Source organism: Gavia stellata, chromosome 19 (genome assembly GCF_030936135.1).
Source record: "Gavia stellata isolate bGavSte3 chromosome 19, bGavSte3.hap2, whole genome shotgun sequence".
NCBI classification, from domain to species: domain Eukaryota; kingdom Metazoa; phylum Chordata; class Aves; order Gaviiformes; family Gaviidae; genus Gavia; species Gavia stellata.
The window spans coordinates 14,661,401-14,681,425 of NC_082612.1; the positions used below are offsets into that span (position 1 = coordinate 14,661,401).

General features: G+C 37.0%; 1 protein-coding gene across 1 annotated transcript in view; it reads right to left on the reverse strand.

Annotated features, from left to right (window-relative positions):
• Positions 1–20,025, reverse strand: part of INPP4B (inositol polyphosphate-4-phosphatase type II B) — a 274,537-nt gene that overhangs the window by 20,435 nt on the left and 234,077 nt on the right. Inside the window, 3 exon segments of the mRNA XM_059827010.1 lie at positions 8,388–8,542; positions 13,614–13,726; positions 17,936–18,033. Coding sequence (XP_059682993.1) covers positions 8,388–8,542; positions 13,614–13,726; positions 17,936–18,033 — 366 coding nt within the window.

Sequence of the window (20,025 nt, forward strand, 5' to 3'; positions counted from 1 at the left end):
ACCAAAGTGTGTGTGTGGGGGGGAAGCAGAAAGCTTATGGAAGAAAACTGGAACAGGGATGCTGGATGAGAATATGATTATCCCAGCAGAGAGTATTCCTACAAAAGAAACTAGATTGGATTAAGAGAGCCTAAGATGAGAGAAAAAATATACCTAGAAATGTCTCTGTTATCTGCTTTCTCCGTAAGCCAACTAGAGCTCTAGCCCAACCCTGCGTCATCCTTCTCCTGAAGAAATGCAGAATCTTCTATTACAAAACAACTTTTCCAGAACAGCAGCTAGTTGCTACTCTTTTTCTGTGCCCCTTCCAACACCTCCACAGTCTGTACATGTCTGGGACTGCAGGAAGGAAGTTACAAGCTCTCCCTGCCCATGTTATATTATTCTGAGAAGAATATAGTTTGAGGCAGATAAATTCCTGAAGAGATTGGACCCGTGATAATTTGAACCAGCTATTGTATGCTATTACTACGTGTTTATTCTCATTTCCTGCTCCTTTCTTATCTCAGTTTTAGACTTGGCAGTGTTGCTTTTCTTGAGAAATTTAGCTATACATGGTCAACGCCATGGTAATTCAGCTGTGGCACATGGAGTTTTAACAGATAATAAATATGCATACAGGACTTTTCCCACATACTCTCTCAGAAAATCTTAATAGAAGTGAAATATAATAGCGAGAAACCTAGTATTACTCACTCCGGTGAGTATAATACTTCTAGTTTCTGATTTCAGGTAAGACCTAGTCTTTTATGGAAGTTCTGAATAAGCAATAGCATAAGCACTAAAGCACCAAATGAATGAGGCATTTAATGAAGTCTTCCATGGATGACTAGAAGAATCTCAAAAGTGAACACCAAACAATATTTTCAGATAATCTGACTGCTTGCATGCTAGATTTGCCTAACCGTGGCAGGGGAAGTCCAGGAAAACTACGGTCCTTTAACCTATGTGTGACAAAAGTGACAAGAAACACTTCACATTAGAAGAGCTTTTTTAGGAATGCAAATAGTGCAAGCACTTCCCTTTTCCTTTTTTTAATTAATAAATATGGGGTGCTTAAATTCATTGCTGCACTATTAAGGATCCAAACACAGACTGTGGTACTAAATGGGAAAGCAATTTTATTGGAAAAGATTTTTCATTTGGCTCATTTTGAAAACTAAGTGATCATAGTGTGCAGCTGGTAGTTAATTACACACCTTTCTCACTGTCTATACTGAATAATTGAAACATTCACTGAGAGGGAAGGCATAACTCAATTCCCTATACTCTCATTTGGGTCAGGATACGGCAAATACTAATAGGGGCTAGTTAACAGATAGATCATTTATCCTGTTGATATCTCAGTGAGAAATAAAAGGTACAAATCAGAGCAGAAGAACTGAGAGTAGGGAACATTTTTGATCGGAATTCCATTAAATCTGGTTCTCTTTTGGAGAACTGTGTCATATACATCCTTAAGTCAAAGGGCAAGGACTCCCTTCAGCAAAAGAATCACAGGGAATCACAGTTTCCTTCTTGTCACAAAGCTAAAACCCAATCATGGTCAACATTTTCTTTTTCAATGGATAAGGAACTTTTTTTTTTTTTGGTAATACACTGCAATTGATATGTTAGTATCTTTTACTACTCGGTAGTGAAAATTTACTGTCAGGTTCTGAGTTTTCTTGAAGTACCCACCTTTCCTACATAATCATTTCAAGGACTCGTCCCCCTAATGCTGGTGTCAAAAATTAGAGACAATACAGATTACTTATGGTACTACCTTCCCCCCATGGACTGGCAGGAAAACTAAGCATTTACTTCAGAAATTCTGGTTTACTGCCTGCTGAAAAGCTAAGTGTTTTGGTGATGTAGCCTGGGTCACATCTCTAAATATTTCTTGCAAAGAGTGGCAAAGGTTTTTACTGTTTTCCCTTGAACACTCCCTTCCTCCCCAGTGATTAGCCCAAGAATATTATTATACATTGCAGGGGAAGGGCAACTATAATTAAGGTAACACAATGCTCTCCATGAAGATTCTACTTTCAATTGTTAGTTCCTTTTGAATGGATAAAATTCAAACTTAGATTGTCATTTAAATAAGAAAAAAAATACAGGTTTGGTTTTTTGGTTTTTTTTTTTTTTTTTTTTTTTTTTTGAGATGATTACTAGTATCTCCATGCTGAAGAGCAGGAGCTGATATTCTGCACCAAGGTAATAAAGGTATGAGAGATGTAACTATTGTAAAAGCCTGCTCCTGCAAGAATCTCAAATCACCTCTTCCTAACAAAGACTTGTTAAAATTCAGCAGGTACATGCTTTGAGGATTCAATCTATGCTGAATGTCTGCCAGGTCAAGGGGTTAGACGACACTTTTCCTTGCTGTTCTTCTCCCTGGCAGATGATGACCGCTGCAATACGAAGCAAAAGCAATGAGGCAGGGGAACTGCCTCTGCTGTTCTCTCTATAGTGTTACTGAGGCCACTGCCCAAGCTCTGAAGAAGAGAAGAAAGACAAAGGCAGCCACACGCATTGCAGAGAAGGAAGGAGCAGCCAGGGGGAAATATTCAAGCAATAGTGTGGTGAAAAAGAGGAAGATGAGAAAGTTCTCATGAGAGAGTTCTCAGGACTCTGACCAGGGTGTTGATCAGAAAGAAGTCTGAAATTAGTATTTGGGAAGAAGTTGGAGAAACAAGGTACAGGAGAAATGAAACTTCTGTAGTCAGCTACAGAACATTCCCCTGCAAAACATGGACTTGAACATCTGATCCCAGTGAAACACAAAATGTGTGGGACTGTATTACAAAACAACTGCCAATTTTACTTACCTAAATTGCCCATGTAGAAGCCAGAACCACCTCACTGATGACCTTCCTGAGCCTTATATGGTGCAAATAAAGTTTGTTTGGGTTTCCTTTGGGTTTTTTTTCTTGGCTTTTTTTTTTTTTTAAAAAAGTCTTAAAAACCAGAGAACTGCTTTAAAGACACATTATAAAGATCAATTTTGTGAAATTGAGTACTTATATTAGAAAACCTTAGATTTAACACAGCCTTTTCAAGTTACTTTTTGATACTTTGTCCGTAATGGTTGTCTGCAATTCTCCTCCTCCTTCCAGAAGGATGCTCAGAAATAGACGTTTATTCTAAAACAGTCCAACAAGGTGCCAATTGCATTGATTCTTACTACATCTTGTGACCATCTCTCTCCATTTTGTTTTCTTTTCCTCTGCACACTGTTGCTATTTAAAAAAGTAGTAATTTAGTTTCAGAAAACAAAATTGATGGTGGTTCAACGCACCAAAATTGAACCTTGCTGTTACTTAATGCCAGGCTTCTTTCAATACGTTAGGTAATGTAGATCTTTCCGTCTAAACTTTGTACCTCAAAATATAAATGTTAAGTTTCTAAAGAACCATAGAATGATGGAAAAAGCCATATTGGAAGCCAGGCTCTCCCTTTTAAGTTTTGCTTACACTGCACTAACACTCTTGGGAAAGGTCAGGTGGGGTGGAAAAAGAAAAGGTAGGAGGAGAACATGTGCTTCCTCTTCTGTGTGACTCCTCATGCACTGCATCTATTGCCACAAGCTCGCAGGGGCAGGGTGAAAGCTGAGAGATGGGAGAAAGGCAGAGGAAGACCTGCACGTGGATCCCAGTCTCTCACCCTGTCCCCCTTTGCTCCTGCTTCCCAGTCCACGTAGCAATCACAACACCGTGTTGTTTGGTATAGGCCCTTCCATGGCCAAGGTCTATCTCAGCCTGGACCTACGGATTCTGCTCAGAACACATGAAAGTCCCTGATTAAAGAGCTATTACAGCTATCCCTCCTTCTCAACTCGCACATCTCTAAGATGATCTTTAAGAAAAGACGCCCTCAAACAGCTCTTCAAAAAAGGAGCTATTTGCTTTATAATTAGGCCATCAAAAGCCCATACCTTGTTGCCCAGACCATTCCTTCTATGTATTTGTGCTTCAATCAGATTTTTGATGGGCAATTTATCTAAAATAATCTGAAATATCCTTGACTGCTCTTTCAGGTGAAAACAGCGTGTCCTACACTGAGTCAAATTTTGTATTCAATGCCTGAAATACCTGACAGGTATTGTGCCCTGCCAAGAACGATGGTAAGGCTGAAAGCCTGGAGGCTTCACTGTAGACAGTGGATTTGTCATTTCTTTTGCTTGTTTTTGCTTTTGAGGCTTTATTTGAAACATGCTTAAAAACCAGAAGATTCTGAGGTTACTTACTACCCAAGGTGTCCAAAAGGGGCCCTGTTACTGAAGCATGAAAATTGAATAGGTTCAAAAAAGAAAGAAAGAAAAAAAAAGAAAAGAAAAAAATCAAATTAGTTGTACAGAACTGCTTCATAGTGTGCTGCCTACCAGGGTCCAACCTGCCTTAAGCAGCGGCCAGCTCTAAAGATGAAAAGTAGAATCACGTGACAGATACTGCAGCGAAGTCAGATAAATCAGTTTTGTCTCTCTACTGTCTCTTGGAATATAGTTAACACTGAATGACAGGGAATAGTCACATATTGGTGAATGGAAAAATAAGAAAAGAATATTGATGATGGCAAAAAAATGATGATTTGAAAGTGGTAACAACATTATAAATACGATTTTAGTATGATGTGAATTGCAAGCACTTGATACAGAGGGGATAATATATGGATTTTCCTCATTCTGCACTATGCATGTCACTAAGATCAATGGAAGTCACATACGTATACCAAGGAAACTATAATATGTAGAATTATTTATGGAATAGCCACTTCACATACGCATCAATTGCGGTATCGTAATGGCTGGAGTTACACTCAGAAGACAAAACCATACATTATATGGTAAGTGATATGTATTATCACTTATATATGTAAGTGATGAAGCTTGAATTCCTATCATCATTTCACCACATTTTTCATAAGCTAAAGGGACAACTAATGGAAGGATTTTTGCACAGCTTTTTTTTTTTTTTTTTTTTTAAGAAGCAATAAACATCATATAGTTTATCACTACAAGACACTGATTCCACTTACAAACTAAGTCATTAAATAACAGCTACTGGCAGTATTTTGCAAAACAGCACTGTGCAACGTACATGGAAGCAAACAAACGGGAACATCTGAAATTGCCTCTGGTTTGCTCAAAATTCTAGGGACATCGGGGAAGCTGAAAAGCAGCAGCACACAGAATTCCAGCATCTCCAAACTTCTGGTGGCAAGAAAGCACGAACCCATAAGCACATGCTTCCCTTTTACAACAGCCACCAAAGCTGTGTCAGCATTGGCAGAAAAAGAAAAAGCTTTACAGCTACACAGGCACCTTTATAATTTTCATCTCTCAAAATTATGGCATTTCCAAATAAAGGCTGCTTTTGAATCGCCATTTACTTTTACAACTCACTTTGTTTCAAAGTACTCTATCTCCTACTGCTAACTCTTGAAAGAAGCCTTTCAAAGATCAATGCAGTCTGTTAGGATTCTGGATGTTAAAATTGAATTTTTCTTGTCTACTTGTTCTTTTGAAAGGCTTAAAAGTGATTTGTGGCAATCAGCATAAAGGGATTTGATTGACAGAGTTTAAATAAGTGATCTAGAGAAGATTCATCAGGGAAAAATTGCTAAAATTATAAATTAAATGGCAAACAGAGTTTTTCTCTGTCTGCTCTTAAAATAAAACAGGTTCTTTTAGACATGAAAATCATTCTAACAGCTTCTACAAGTAGTCAATGAAAAGCTTAGAAACGCGCAGCATCATCTTTCAAATAACACCCCACAATAGTAATCAAATAGAAAGGAAGGATAAAAGGGCAAGTACCACGACTACCAAACAATTCTGTTGCCCTCATTCACACAAACCTCAAAAATGTAGCTGCCAAAGTTCCCTGAAGTAAAATAGAGGAGATTTAGTTGAAACGTCATTATATCTCTTCCTATGAAAATTACAGCTTTTTTCCTCTCTTTTCTCTCTTCTGCCTAGCTGTTCTCTCCTTCCCAGTTTGCTCCCTCAAATTGCCTTTCTCTGCAATTCACCTTTCTCCATCTGCCTTCCCACACTACCTAGTCAGTGGTGGAGAGGGAGGAAAGCCTGCATTGCTTCCAGCGCTGCTCCGTAAGCGCCTCCAGCAACAGATGGGCAGGGGGGAGGGAGAAACAGTCCCTGCTGAATGTCTGTAGCACCAAAGATACCAAAAAAGCACCCAAAGAGAGCTCTTAAAACTCACCAACTCTCAATGGGAGTACCATAGAGTTAAGTATGATGCATTCCCATTTGACATTTTTATTCTTCTGTTCTGAATTTTTGGGCTTTAATTCACCAGCTCGTGAGGAAAAAAAAGTAAGTTGGCTGCTCATTGTTTTTTAACCTCCAGTTGTGTGAACAGTGTTATACAGATAGAAACTAGCATAGGCAAAACATCTATTTATTTGTTATCCTGATGGTCCAGGTTATTTTGTAGGCTACTGCCACTACTTGCAAGGCCCTTGCTTTAAGTCCCAGGCAATCCTACCACCCAAGTCAAAATTATTACCTTCCATCCAACATAGCAACTACTTCAGTTGTTGCTGTTTCAAATTGTTTTACAGGATACTAGCAGGATAAAGCTTTTCTCTGCTTAAAACTACAGCAAAACCACAGAATTAACATTTTTGTGATGGTGCTTCAACCTCATATACCCATCTGCTCATTTATTTTTTAAGTTTTCACCAGATTTTCTGGGCGTTTTACCATTCTTTTGTGACTCCAATTTATTGTTATCTGCAAATATAACTAATGTGTTAATCTTTTCAGCTTTCAATTCAGTTATGTGATATAAAAGCACTCAAAGTCGCTAACATTTTAGTCTACAAAAACCTACTACGCTTTTGTACTCATAAGCTAGTTTGTATAAATATCATGGCTTTTTTTTTAAATCAGGTTTGTATCTGTGAAACTTTTCCAATCTACTACTCAATGCTATTCTAACATAACAATTATTTTATACAATTAGTTTGCCTATATCTGGTAATTTACTGTAGCTTACATACTTTTGTATTTATTGGAGACATAAAAGAAAAAAACATATTTGAAATGCCAACACAAATGAAATTTAACACAGAAAACTCAAATTTTCATTAATGATAAAACATGTAGTTATGAAAGACTGCACACAGGTCATTCACTCATTGAAATACTACAAAGACTAAGGATTTATGCAAGCTAATGACACATACAAAATGATAGACCTCAGTTTAATACATCACACTACCCTAGCACCTTGCAAACCAACTCTACACCTAAGCCATCCCAGTCCTCTGCTCAATTACGCTTTGTAAACGTTACCTTTATTCTTTAGAATATCTATCCTAGCCAAAAGACAAAAGGACCCTACTTGTGTAAGCCTGCAGTATTAATCTAGACATTAAACACCTAATCTGACAATACTAAATATTAAGGTCAAGAACTATCAATTACGGACTTTAAACATGATTGTTTCCTTAGATAGGATCTTTACAAATCCAACATACAAACAATTTGTCTTTAACATAAGTGCAAGATATGGTTCAGTTACTTCTTTGCAGGCTGACCAGAATATTTTCTATTAGTTTTGCAGTGACTTTTGTTATATATTATTTGAATGTTGTGGATACATTTTTTAAACTCTCATAGAAAATACAATGCAGTACTCATTAAAGACAATGATGAAAGTTTCTTTAAAGAATACAGCATCTGCATTCATTTTATGATCAAAACTTGTTTGCTCAATTTTTAATTCATCAAAGATTCAGATAATCAAAAATCTTTACATCTCTTAATTACACATTCCTGATAATATCAACCTCAATTTCTGCACAGCTGTAATTTAGAATGAAACTTTTTATTATTTTTTAAGCACAGTAAAGATTTTATCAGATATTAGTGGCAACCACCATCAGTCCAAATCTACTTGGGTGTTTTTTAATAACAAGAGCTAATAAGAACTGCCATCTGTAACAAACGCTTATTTTGCTTTCACAATATTTGTCTAAAATTTAGACAAATGATTTAATGAGTGTGTAAACATTTAAAAAAATATTCTTAAAACAGAAAATAACTTTTTTTTTAATATGGTCGTAGAACATAGTTAAAATTTTAAGCCTTATGAAAGCCTAAGAAATTGTTAAAATAACTGCTATTTACCTTAGTAAAATTCTACAGTCAGTGAAGTGACACTTACAAGGTTTCACATATCTATCTCAGAAACTGTTAATTAGTGATAAAACACGCAGTTGCAAAGACCTTGCATGCAAAAGTGACTTACCAGCTGGCACACTGCTGGTCAGTTCTCTGCTAAATCAGGACTGAGGCCTATCACATACTTGCAACCGGCTTTAGTCCTTTCTGTACTGCAGTTCCTGGCTTAGCTCAAAATGCAATAATCTCCACATACCTTCTCATACAATCCAGTGCCCGAATAAAGAAGTCTTTGTGAAGCTGGTGCTCGTCCCTCAAGATGGAGCACTGCTCCAGCGTCACTGACATGGATGTCCTGTCTTTGGCACTTTTGCAACAGGTGAAACGGACTCCATTCAGCTTACGGCAAATCTGAAACACAGGCAGACGTCAAAGATTTGCCCTTTTCACACCTTGTGTTCTCTACACACTAGGCAGCCTGTGAAACTCCCACAATTTTGCAATCACAGACAATGAATACAGAGAACTACAGTATTTATCAAGAAGAAAATAGCTATTAAAAGGTAGTAACTGCAACCTGAATCATACAGCTGCTGATGGGTCTTTGCAGTTAAACAATTATTAGGGCTGCCTTGGGGATTTTCATATTCTAAGGATTATGTCCATGCTGGCCTGACACAGTGCCACAAAAGGTGAAAATGTGCTGAGAGAACTGTAAATTTATCTTTTGTTTATAAATTTGCAGCATTAACACTCTACAAAAATAGCACCAAAAGACTATAGCTGATGGCCTATAGCCTATTTCCAATTTGTCCAAATGACACATTTTAAAAGCAGATCTTCAGGGCTTTCATTAGCAGGACAAGCCTACAAATAACCTGCCCACTAAGGAAACAGGAGCCTTTATTGATTTTAAGAGAGAGCTGCACACAATTTTGTACTGCAGTCGCAATCGAGTCTCTCTCCTGCCCACCCCAACACCCCCCACCAAGCAAAGCAAGAAACTGACAGTGGATCCAACAACAACAAAATCTACCATTCTTAGTCCTGAGCATTTTAAGCAAGTCATTAAAATGTCTACATGTACTACAGCTTACCAAACCATTGCATCCAATGAACTTGAAATGAGAACCTGAACTCGAAATTCCTGATCTTGAAATAAGAAGTATTTGTGTTAGCCTAGACTATAAAAGCAAAAGTTGCTTCATTTTTTCTGCGCTTGGTGGCAACCACCCTATTCAATTGAAGCTTAATTGTCTAAACACCTAATGAATGTTGAAAAAAATGGAGAAAAACTTTGACAAGTCTTTTTTAACACAGACTCGCGAACATGGAGAACTCCTTTTGAGGGTATACATTCAGACACATCTACCTATGTACTGAATTTAAACACAGTCTTTATTTTCAACAGGTAAACTGTTCAATGCGTGACACATAACAATTAGACCTTAACACAAATGACTGCCATGGAGTGTCTACTTTCACTGTACATTTTGACAAAATTATAAGGGATAAGTGAACCATGACATATTTTTAAAGATAATTTCTCACCTTAAGAATCAATCTGTCATTGTACCAGCCCATTAGCTTATACTTTGGGTTCAAACAGTATTTTACTAGAACAACAAAAATTTGAAGGAGAGCTGGTGTGCTCATGTATGCGTCTACCTTTCCCCTGAGGTACTTTGTCCCAAGAAAAGGTAATAGCCTCTGCCCAGCTTTGCTTGCTCCTATCCCTGGACAATCATAGCTCTAACAGTATCAAAAGTACTTACAGTCTTTGCAATATCATGGTAAGGGTGATCTCAAAAGTTGAATCCAGAGAATTAATTAATTGAATCTAACTTTGAACCCAAAGAAATACAGGCTAGTAAAAGAGAACCTGTGAGTGTTTCTTCCCTCCTATAATTCAAAATTTTAAAACTTAAATCTGTTTACAAATTTGGAAAGTTGCATTGGGATTTAAATAAAGTACTATAACACAATTTTTTAAATGAAAGTATCAAGCAGGGCTGATAACACTGTGAAAGAAGTTAACTGCTTAATTGAAGAGATTAAGTCTCTTTCCATTAGTCTCTTCTGAAGTCCATGACTCATTGTGACTATTCAAAGTGAATGAGTCATAAGAAAAAACAGGTAATTATTCTGGATGAGTGATGGCCTCTGATGTGGGGAGGGGAGACTAAATCTTCCATCTGGGCTGACAGCATACATACAAAGTACTGGCTAGTGAGAGTCGGCTTTGAACTGAGAAGCATTCTAGGCACAACAAGCAAATGACCATAACCACAAGCTTATTTTGCATTGAAGTTCAGTACAAATGTCTCAATCATTTTCAAGTGGATTAAATAGAAAACAATCTGTTAACTTAAACAAATTTAAAAGTCCTTAGATTCTGATTTAAGGAGAAATGTAGGTTAACCCGATAGGCCCACATGAATCCTCAGAATGACTCAGTTTGCTAAGCAGCAGCAGTTAAACAAATAATTAAAATGGGCAAACACAATGATCTGATGCTTTAGAAATCTAATAAGGGACAATACCAAATATATGGCAAAATCATCATATCAGAACACACAGGTTATGATTAGTGTCCAGCCTGAATTTTATCCTCAATTTTGCTCACTTCTTCCCCAAATATATTGAAGTCCAGGAGGAGGAGAAATAGACTTAACATTTATTAGAGCTTGTGCTGGTTTTGACTGGGACAGAGTTAGTTTTCTTCATAGTAGCTAATACAGGACTATGTTTTGGATTTGTGCTGAAAACAGTGTTGATAACACAGGCATGCTTTCACTATTGCTGTGACACGTGGAAACAGCTGAGCAGTGCTTACACAGAGTCAAGGCCATTTCTGCTTCTCCCACCACCCCACCAGTGAGTGTGCTGTGGGGTGCACAAGAAGTTGGGAGGGGAAACAGCCAGGACAGCTGACCCCAGCTGACCAAAGGGATATTCCATACCATATGACATCATGCTCAGCAATAAAAAGCTGGGGGAAGGAGGAGGAAGGGAGGATGTTCAGAGTGGTGGTGCCTGTCTTCTAAAGTAACCATTACGTGTGATGGAGCCCTACTTTCCTGGAGATGGCTGAACACCTGCGTGCCAATAGGGAGTAGTGAATTAATTCCTTATTTTGCTTTGCTTGCATGCCCAGCTTTTGCTTTACCTATTAAACTCTCTTTATCTCAACGCACAAGTTCTCACTTTTACTCTTCTGACTCTCTTCCCCATCTCATTGTGATGGAGTGAGTGAGCGGCTGTGTGGGGCTTATTTGCCAGCTGGGGTAAAAACACAACAGAGTTTTAGAAAGTCTTCCTTACAAACACAGATTTAAATTATTAGGATTGTGATTAAGTTTAAAGAGGGGATGAAAAAATCATGTAAAACCATGAAGACTAAAACAAGGATAAATCGGTACTCTGATTATTTCTCCTGATGCAAGACAGAAGGGTGAAGAGTGCAGCTTAGGAAATAAAACCCATAGCATTTAAATCTCTGTCCCATTATATTTAGAATAAGAAATATTTGTGAAACCATTTTGCAAAAGTTGACTTTTAAAATGCAGATGTATTCTCACAGTTCTATTACAAAAGGGTTTACATATCCATGTAGAATCTCATAAATCTACTGCAGTAACAAAGTGATATCCTTGCAGCAGGGAATCACACCTTTCTAATAAATAAATGTGACACAGTAAACAGTGTGCAGATCAGTGGGTCCAGAAACAGTCATTTCAGAAGGTTACAGTAAGGTAACGTAAAGAGAAATAGAATACAGTGAAGGAAAAGTCTGAAACAGTTTCAATGTCCAAAGAATGCTTCTTGCCCATGAAATGATTTTCAGGTAATCCTGAATAGATGGTAGAAGACAACTTCCTACACCCAAAGATTAAGTAAATTCTGTCATATTCTTTGTAGCTCTTTTTATACTATCCTGTACTAATTTATCTTTTACTTCTTTAAAAGGCAATGTTTCATAGTAATTGCAGAACTGGTACTGCAAGAAAAGCTTATATTTTTACTCACAACAGATTTATACTGCAATAGCATATGATAATATTTATTAACCACAAGGCAAAATGTTATTAGCAATATAAGAAAATTACAGCAGTGTTCTTAATACAAAGACATAGATAATATTGTCTTGTTCCTGGTGTTCATGAAAAGTCATGGAAAATTTTATTAATATTTTATATCAAATATTTATTTGCCTTGAGGGGTATATGCGTTTGAAAGTTCCTCAAAACACAAGGTCTTGCTTCAATTTCAGTAGATACCAAAGACACAAGTCTCTGCTTGTATATATGGGCAGAAACACCAAGGGTACTTTTCTAAATCTAAGACAATTACCTGGTTGAATTTCACATTCCTGAAAAGCTTGAGGTCTTTATAAACATCTAAGGGTTGTTTTGTTGTTGGAGTTTTGTTTTGGGGTTGGTTTTGTTTTTTTAACATGTATGTGCAAAACTGACAGAATCAGTAAACAAAAAGGGATTATGTGAATAAAGCAAAGTAAGTATCACTCATTGTTTGATAAACATTTTTCTTTGTGTTCTCCCTGTGTCTGAACATCTGTCCTTTGCTTATTTTGTGTTGCTACCAGTGCCCTTGGAGTGGCTGTCATGGTAACACTTGCTAAAAAACCCTCTAAAACGTGACTGACTAAAAGTTGTACTGATACATTTAAACACTTATTTATAAAAAGTGCCTTAATTACAGAAAATCAAAAGTTGAGTGCAGCAATATTAAACAAAAGCCAGAGCAAGTAATCATGTCCTGCATCATACCTCAAGTCTTATGGACACTAAACAATAAAGGGAGGATATTTTGAATAAGCAAATTTTATATTATCAAAGAATGGATATGATTTTAAACAAAACAAAAGTTAGATACTGTAGCTGAATACTGTATTGTCTCTCTCATATGAGGTGATAAATTTACAGCTATGTGTGATCATTGAAGGAACTGATTCTGCCATTCTGCCCATACTGGGGATGAAGGGATTCCTCTGCCTACAACCAGACTCAGTTAAAGAAAAAAACATGCTCCAAACAAAAAGCAAACCTCTTTTAACCTGTTACACAACTCGTTGAGATTCATGAAAAATCCTGCATCTGGGACAAAACAACTCCAAGCTGCAGCACAGGCCACGGACTTCCTGGCTAAGAGAAGCTCTGCAGAAAAGGGCCTGGAGGAAGTGACCAAGACCATCTCTTACTTTGAATGCTAGCCAGTTCTACCAGCTAAGAAAGTGAGAAAAAGAAAATATCTGTAATTTAAGAGTAGAAAGAAGCAATATATTCATGAGTGGGATGAGAGACAATCAGAATGGAAATGTTAGAGAGCCATTTCAGCATATCTATCTACTTTAATCATTGAGTTTTCCAATCATATCCTTAAAATTTATTGCACTTACAGTATCAGCAGGCATGTGAAAATTAGTTCATCGTGTGAACATATTTGAAGCAAGAGAGCTTACCGTAGCAGCCAGCCACATGATTTCTACGTTCTTTCTCTTTTTGGCCTGGATATTTTGATGGAGATTTTCTAGCAATCCCTTCAAATCATTTTGTTCTTGAAAATGTGGTAGACCTGGAAAAAAAGGATGATAAGGTTGCTCATTATAATAAAGTTGATGACAGGGTTGTGCTGACTAAAGAATTTCCATATTAAAGAAAAGGTCTATTATTTACAGCCTTATTTGGAAACACAGGGTGGAAAGCACCACCTAAATATTTAGGGAATAAACAAACCTTATTTCTTTCTAAATATTGGGTTGTCCTCCCTAAGATCTTCACCATGGAAAATTAAAGCGTCTTCAACTTTTATCTTATAAATGGATGGTGAAAACATTCAAATCTCTGCTGTAGTTCTGTTCATCAGCTATTACAGATTTTCAATGGAAATGAGTAGAGAAATAACTGAGTGTATTAAAACCTGCTTTGATGGGATGGCATGATTTTTTTATTTTTAAGGGAAAATATTTGCTTTTGTTTTCAAAATAGAACATCTCATTTTTGTTTTAAAATGATGCTTTAGTTCCTAATATAACAGGAGGGTTAAAACAGCACTAAATACTGCTCCCCCATGCAAAAAAAAAAAAAAATCTAACAAAGGGTATTTCTCAGTCTGAAATTAAAGTGGACTTTAATTTTGAAGTAGAAACTAATTTCAGGTTTACTTAAAATCCAGAATTTTACCTGCTTGTCCTGGGTATGGCAGCTGAGCCTTTAGATGTCTAGAGGAAATTCAAGAGTAGGCAATTTAATTTGCGCTTCTGTTTTGTGTGTATATATAGGAGGGTTTTGATCTAATGTTACCTTTATCTTCATTACTTTTGAAAATCAGTAGAAACACCCAAAATCTGTTTTTCAAAATTATTTCTTCTTACAGCAGTGAAGTAAAAAGAAATCTAATAATAGTTATCACCAAAGAAAGGCTCAGAACCAGCTGAAACCAAAGTAAACCAAACTGATAAATTGATGCATTTTTTCAACAAGAAAAACTAGGATGTTCCATCCAGTGGCAAAAAAAAAAACCCAACCCAAGCGCCAAACCCAAAACCTAAGATTTATATTCAATTCAAAGAGCAAAAATGAGGCAACTACTAATGCAGGTCAAAATCCTAACCTGAAGCTGGAATGATCCCTCTTATCAACACGCTTTTACCTTTTATCTCTAATGAATTCTGCAGTTTCTCTTATCCATGATCCATAGTAAGAAGTAATTTAAATATACTTAAAATGAACTATTCTAAAAACGGCTAAGTTGCCTTACTCATACTGTACTGCCAAAAAAAAAAGCAGAAAAAGTACATTGAAACTAGTTTTGTAATAATTTTAATGAGGATTGTTTTATCTGTGTATTACAATTCCTGATCATACAAATAGATAATGCAGAGCATATAAAAATACATCACAACCTGCTGGTCTATTATACTTACCCTGCCATCTGTTTCTTTAAAACACATAGCATACAATAAGTACTCTAAAAAGATGCTTCCAGATTATGAGAATGTATCACTAGATAAACATTTTTTTGCTTCAAAGCAGTTTTCCTTTGGTTCACAGCAGAAAATGCATCATCTCAGAGAGATGACTTCACCATAGGTAAAGCAAGACTCTCCTCATTTATAATATTGCCAAATGAGCTGCATCTTGACTGGATGTGATCAATTGCTTAAATTCCTTGTGTCACAAGGCAGTATTAAACTGTCAAATCATTCTCATAGATTATAAGGGGGAGAAGCCTCAAAGTACAAAACAGACTTATAGACTTTATGTTGAAAATGCACGTACTGCTGCATGCATTATGCTGCTAGGGAAAAAAAAAAAAAAAATAAATCTTTATTTGCTTACAGGATTTTAGACCTTGCGTGCATCCCTCTTCTCACATGGGACAATACTTCGCAACACTGATGTTGCTGTGGGTGTTAGGTATCAAATCAGCAACACTGAATATCATTTGTGACATCGGTTTCTCTGATTTTATGCTTTCAGGTGTTTAAATTGAGTTCTAAGCTGTTCTTTTCAAATAATTATGTACTACTAAACAACAACGGTATATTTTTGTACCCTTACTGTCGTTAGCTATCCTATAAAAGCAGTACTATTTTGGTGCCTAAACCAGAACTACATTTGGTTGGCATTTTTGGTAGGAGTCTTTCTGGGAACACATTGTTATTCATTGTTTTCAGAGTTTCCTATTAGAGAATTAATGACATTAAGAAACAGGACAGTGACAGCATGCATATTCATCTAAAAGAAGATAGAAAGTCAGTGTTTGGCATATGCAGTTATGTGCAGCTGAAGACTTCTAATAACTGGGAATAGAGAGAAAGCCAGAATATTATTGGCAATGGGAATCACAGAGATGAGACGAAAACTAATAGCAAAGGTGGCAATACCTTTACAGGAGTGTAAAATTGAATTCTTTGAAATGGAATATAGGAATGAAGCAGCAGGCTAGTGAGGCTGCCTAACGATGGTGGATGCAACAGCCTGGCCAACAGGACTGTGAGTCCTCAAATTCTGTCTGGCTTTATGAGCACTATTTGTAACTAACAGCTTTGTGAACCGGGTCCTGCATTTATTTTGAGGCACAGATTTGGCACTACAGGAAACAATCTGGAAAGGCGTGACAAAACCATCAAGGAGCCATCAATACTGAACGGCTCTCACTTGGCTACAGCACCAGGACTGCTGCCAGCTAGGATGGAGGTTTATCTTCCTAAGAACTTGAGTACAGAGGTGAGGGAACAGGGGAGTAATTGAAGTTCTCCCCCAGCTGAACAACGTGTAGAGCTTCACTTTTTCCCAGGGAGTTGGTTTAAAAGGCACATTCCTTGAAGCCAAAAGAGTGATTCCATATAATGGCAGGGAGCTACTTACTGGGAAGGGCAATGGAACCAGAAAGTGCTGTGTTCTGTAAAAATCTGGGCAAAGAACAGACTCAGATCTTAGAGGTAGAGAAAAAGCAAGAAGGGAACAATAACCAGAAAAGATATGATGAATTAGACAAGCGTAGTTCTCAAAAGTCTGCACAGTCTGGAAGAAGTCCAGGAAGACTGTGTGGCTCACTAATAACCCTTCTGCAGGAAGACAGTACAAGGTTAGTTTCTGTTAATGAAAAGCAGCCAATATTATCTGCATGCAAATTTTTGCTTTTATATAATCAGATCCATTTATGAGGTAGCAAATTTACTTTAGATCTAACCCCACACGAGGTTAGTTTTTCAGGATGCTTTCTTGGCAGCGGTCCCCTAAATTAATTACTAACTTCTCTGTAGAAATCCTAGAAATACTAGAGATGTTGGTGGATGGATGGGCTTACTGCCCACCATTTAGGAACAGAGCTTTTGCTTCTGTCAAAATTACTAACAAATGAAAATCATCCTGATATAAAAGATAAATATGTATATATATAACGTGACACATTAGATATAACTACAAGTACATACATGTAATGTATAATTTGCAAAAGTAATCAACACAAGGTGTTCTGTAAGAGAACAGAAGCTTTGGACGGGATTTTATCCAGCAGTATTCACCACGAGGAGTTATGCACATGTCCTGTAGGATGATAGATCTTTAGAGTCAAAAGATTTGCCCATCCTTACCCAAGGGGAAGGAGCAGAGACCTAAATCCAAGCTATTTAAAATCAGGCTGTAAAACCTGCAAGATCTGGGAATATAGTTTAGGCCTTAAGACTACTTGAACAGGATTAAATTGATACAAATGGTCTTTTCAGTGTTTGCTTTCAACAATCAAAGTAACAAATAGTAATGTGTTTGATACCAAATTTCTATAAAATTGGAATATAGGGCCTGTTCTCATGGAATCATACTATTAATATGATGTGGCTCATTGCTTGTATTTGCCTCTGCAGATTTCTCAGTGGTTTGCCATACCTTAATACATATTCAAAATAAGAATGGAGTGACTGAAACTGATGAAAATTCCCACCGAGTATTTCTGTACAAATATAGTAGGTACAGACTGTCCTCTACTTGAAATATTAAAAAGCATATTGTATTAATAATTTAAAAGGGCTGTTTAGTTCATCATTACTCTGTTTCACTCTTGCTGTAGTTTCTGCTACGGCCTTGGACCTGCAGTCACTGCTGACTTCAGCAGGGCTGTGTACGGGCACAAAGTGTTTAACTTTATGGAACAAGTTATGGGATTGAGGCTTAAATCTAAAAGCTGCAAGCTAATATTTTGCTAATATTACTATCCTATAATCTTTCACCTATCAAACTTTTTCAAAGCCATTTGGATATTGCTTTATTTTGTACTCACAATCAGGAGGCATTTTTTCCGTAAACAGCTTGTAATATTCTTTTAGAAGTTCTAAGTTTTCCTGGTTAATGTTTTCCTGCAACGTGGTATCTCCAAACCTATAAAAAAAAGCACAGTAAAATGATAAAAAAACCCAAAACCCAAACCCAAAACAAAGCTAAATTATCCTTCAGAATGATTTCTTTGCATAAAGAAATAACTTCTTTTTTTATTTTTTTCTAGTGTCAAATGTACTAGATTTTGTCAAATGTACAGTTGCTAATCTCTCACGTGCTTTGGAACTAATATTTGGGAATGAGATCACTACTCATGGATAATTCTTCCAAAAACGTATGGACCAAGTAATCCATTTACAGACAAACATTCAATAAAGCACATACTCACTCTTCTTCCCTTCATAAATCCTGAATAAATGTAAGGGCTCTTTGTGGGAATTTCAAATGGCACCACAGGCAGAGAACACCAACTCCTACATCTCTTACTGCTGCTGTTGCGTAGGTATATTAATTTCTACCAGAGCTGGACCATATTGAAGCCACACAAGATGCAAGCGTCAGGTGGAAAAGTTCTGAAGAACTAATTTCTGCTCTGGTCTGAGAATGTTCGCTATAAATAGTCAAATTGATTACCTCTCTCAGCCTTTTCTGCCCCACACTGCTCCCGAGCTGTTAGTTATCTTGGTTTCTTGTATCAGAAACTAATGAGAGAACCATTTCTCTGCCGTTGAGCAGTGATTTCACCATTAAGCTTCACAGAGTTGCGACCCGCAGGCTAGCTGACTTCAGCTGTCTGCATTTAAGCTTTCTGCAGCACACAAGACCTCAGCAGTTGCTCTACAGTGCTGCAGCTGGCTCAGGAGTATGTTACAGGGTTTCTTGCAGCAGTCAAGTCTGCTGGGAACACATCACCCAAATCCTCATTATCCTGCACCTCACAGAAAATCCAGAAAACATCAGGATGTTGTCAGAATATTACACTTATCCACAAACTGACTATAGCTATATGGGCAAATATATTTCTCTCTGAGACCAAAATTTCTACAACAGCCAAGTTTCACATAGACTAAACTTCCTCCCTCCCCCCTGCCCTCCCTGCAACAAAACAGAAAAGCCCCACTCCTGGTACCTCTACTATGAGAACTATGAATGAATGTAAAGACGGGAATGTCCCTTAGGCAGTTAGGGCCAAGTTTTTGCAACTCATCTTTAGACTAGCCTTGCAAAGAAGAAAAGGAAGACAGAAAAGGAAATGGAGGAGTAGAGAAAGAGAGGCATGGACAGGTTAAGTGAGAAATTCAGGTAAACAAAAGGGGACACAAATCAGAAGATACTAAATGTAGTGCTACATCATGCAAAAGGGAATCAAATATTTAAATGGGCCAAAGACAGAAAAGACTTGGCTACTTCCTCAGGGTTTTTTTGTCTCATTGTTGATGCCTATCCTTGCAGTTTTAGCATTGCACAAACTTGGTAATTTAACATGACCAACAGATACCCTTCTCTTGGAAGATAAAATTAAAAGGTTGGTGAAACTTTGACTATTATTGTACTAATTAATTAGTTTCCAGCAATCTTTTCAGAGGAGTAATATTAACACATCAGAACTTTACCATCAGCCTTTATGTTTCTACAAACATATTACTAATGCATTCCCTATTACTAACTACCACTCCTCAGCCCTGGAGAAATAGCCCTAAAAAGCTGAGAAAAATGATCTCTTTCTAGCTTATGACTTGCCCAGCATCTTCAAGCCTGCCTTTAAGATAATAATTTCAAATTTTCAAACTCATGTTTAAGAAGGCCAAAGTACTGTATACGAAAAATGTCTACATCTGTGAAACAGAAATCCATTTTACAGCTGTATCCAAAGGAACCTCGGAGTTGACTGTGTGAAATAAAGTCCTGCATATGGTCATATCTTCACTTGGACTTTTTCATTATTTTGCATTGCTTCATAGCTTGTACTTATTTCCTTTAATATTTTTTAAAATACACACTGTGTCAATGTGAGATGGTCCAAGAGCAAATAACAGAAAAGATTTATTTTTAATCCTGAGAGATATCCTGTACTAGCATGGCATACTTGGACAG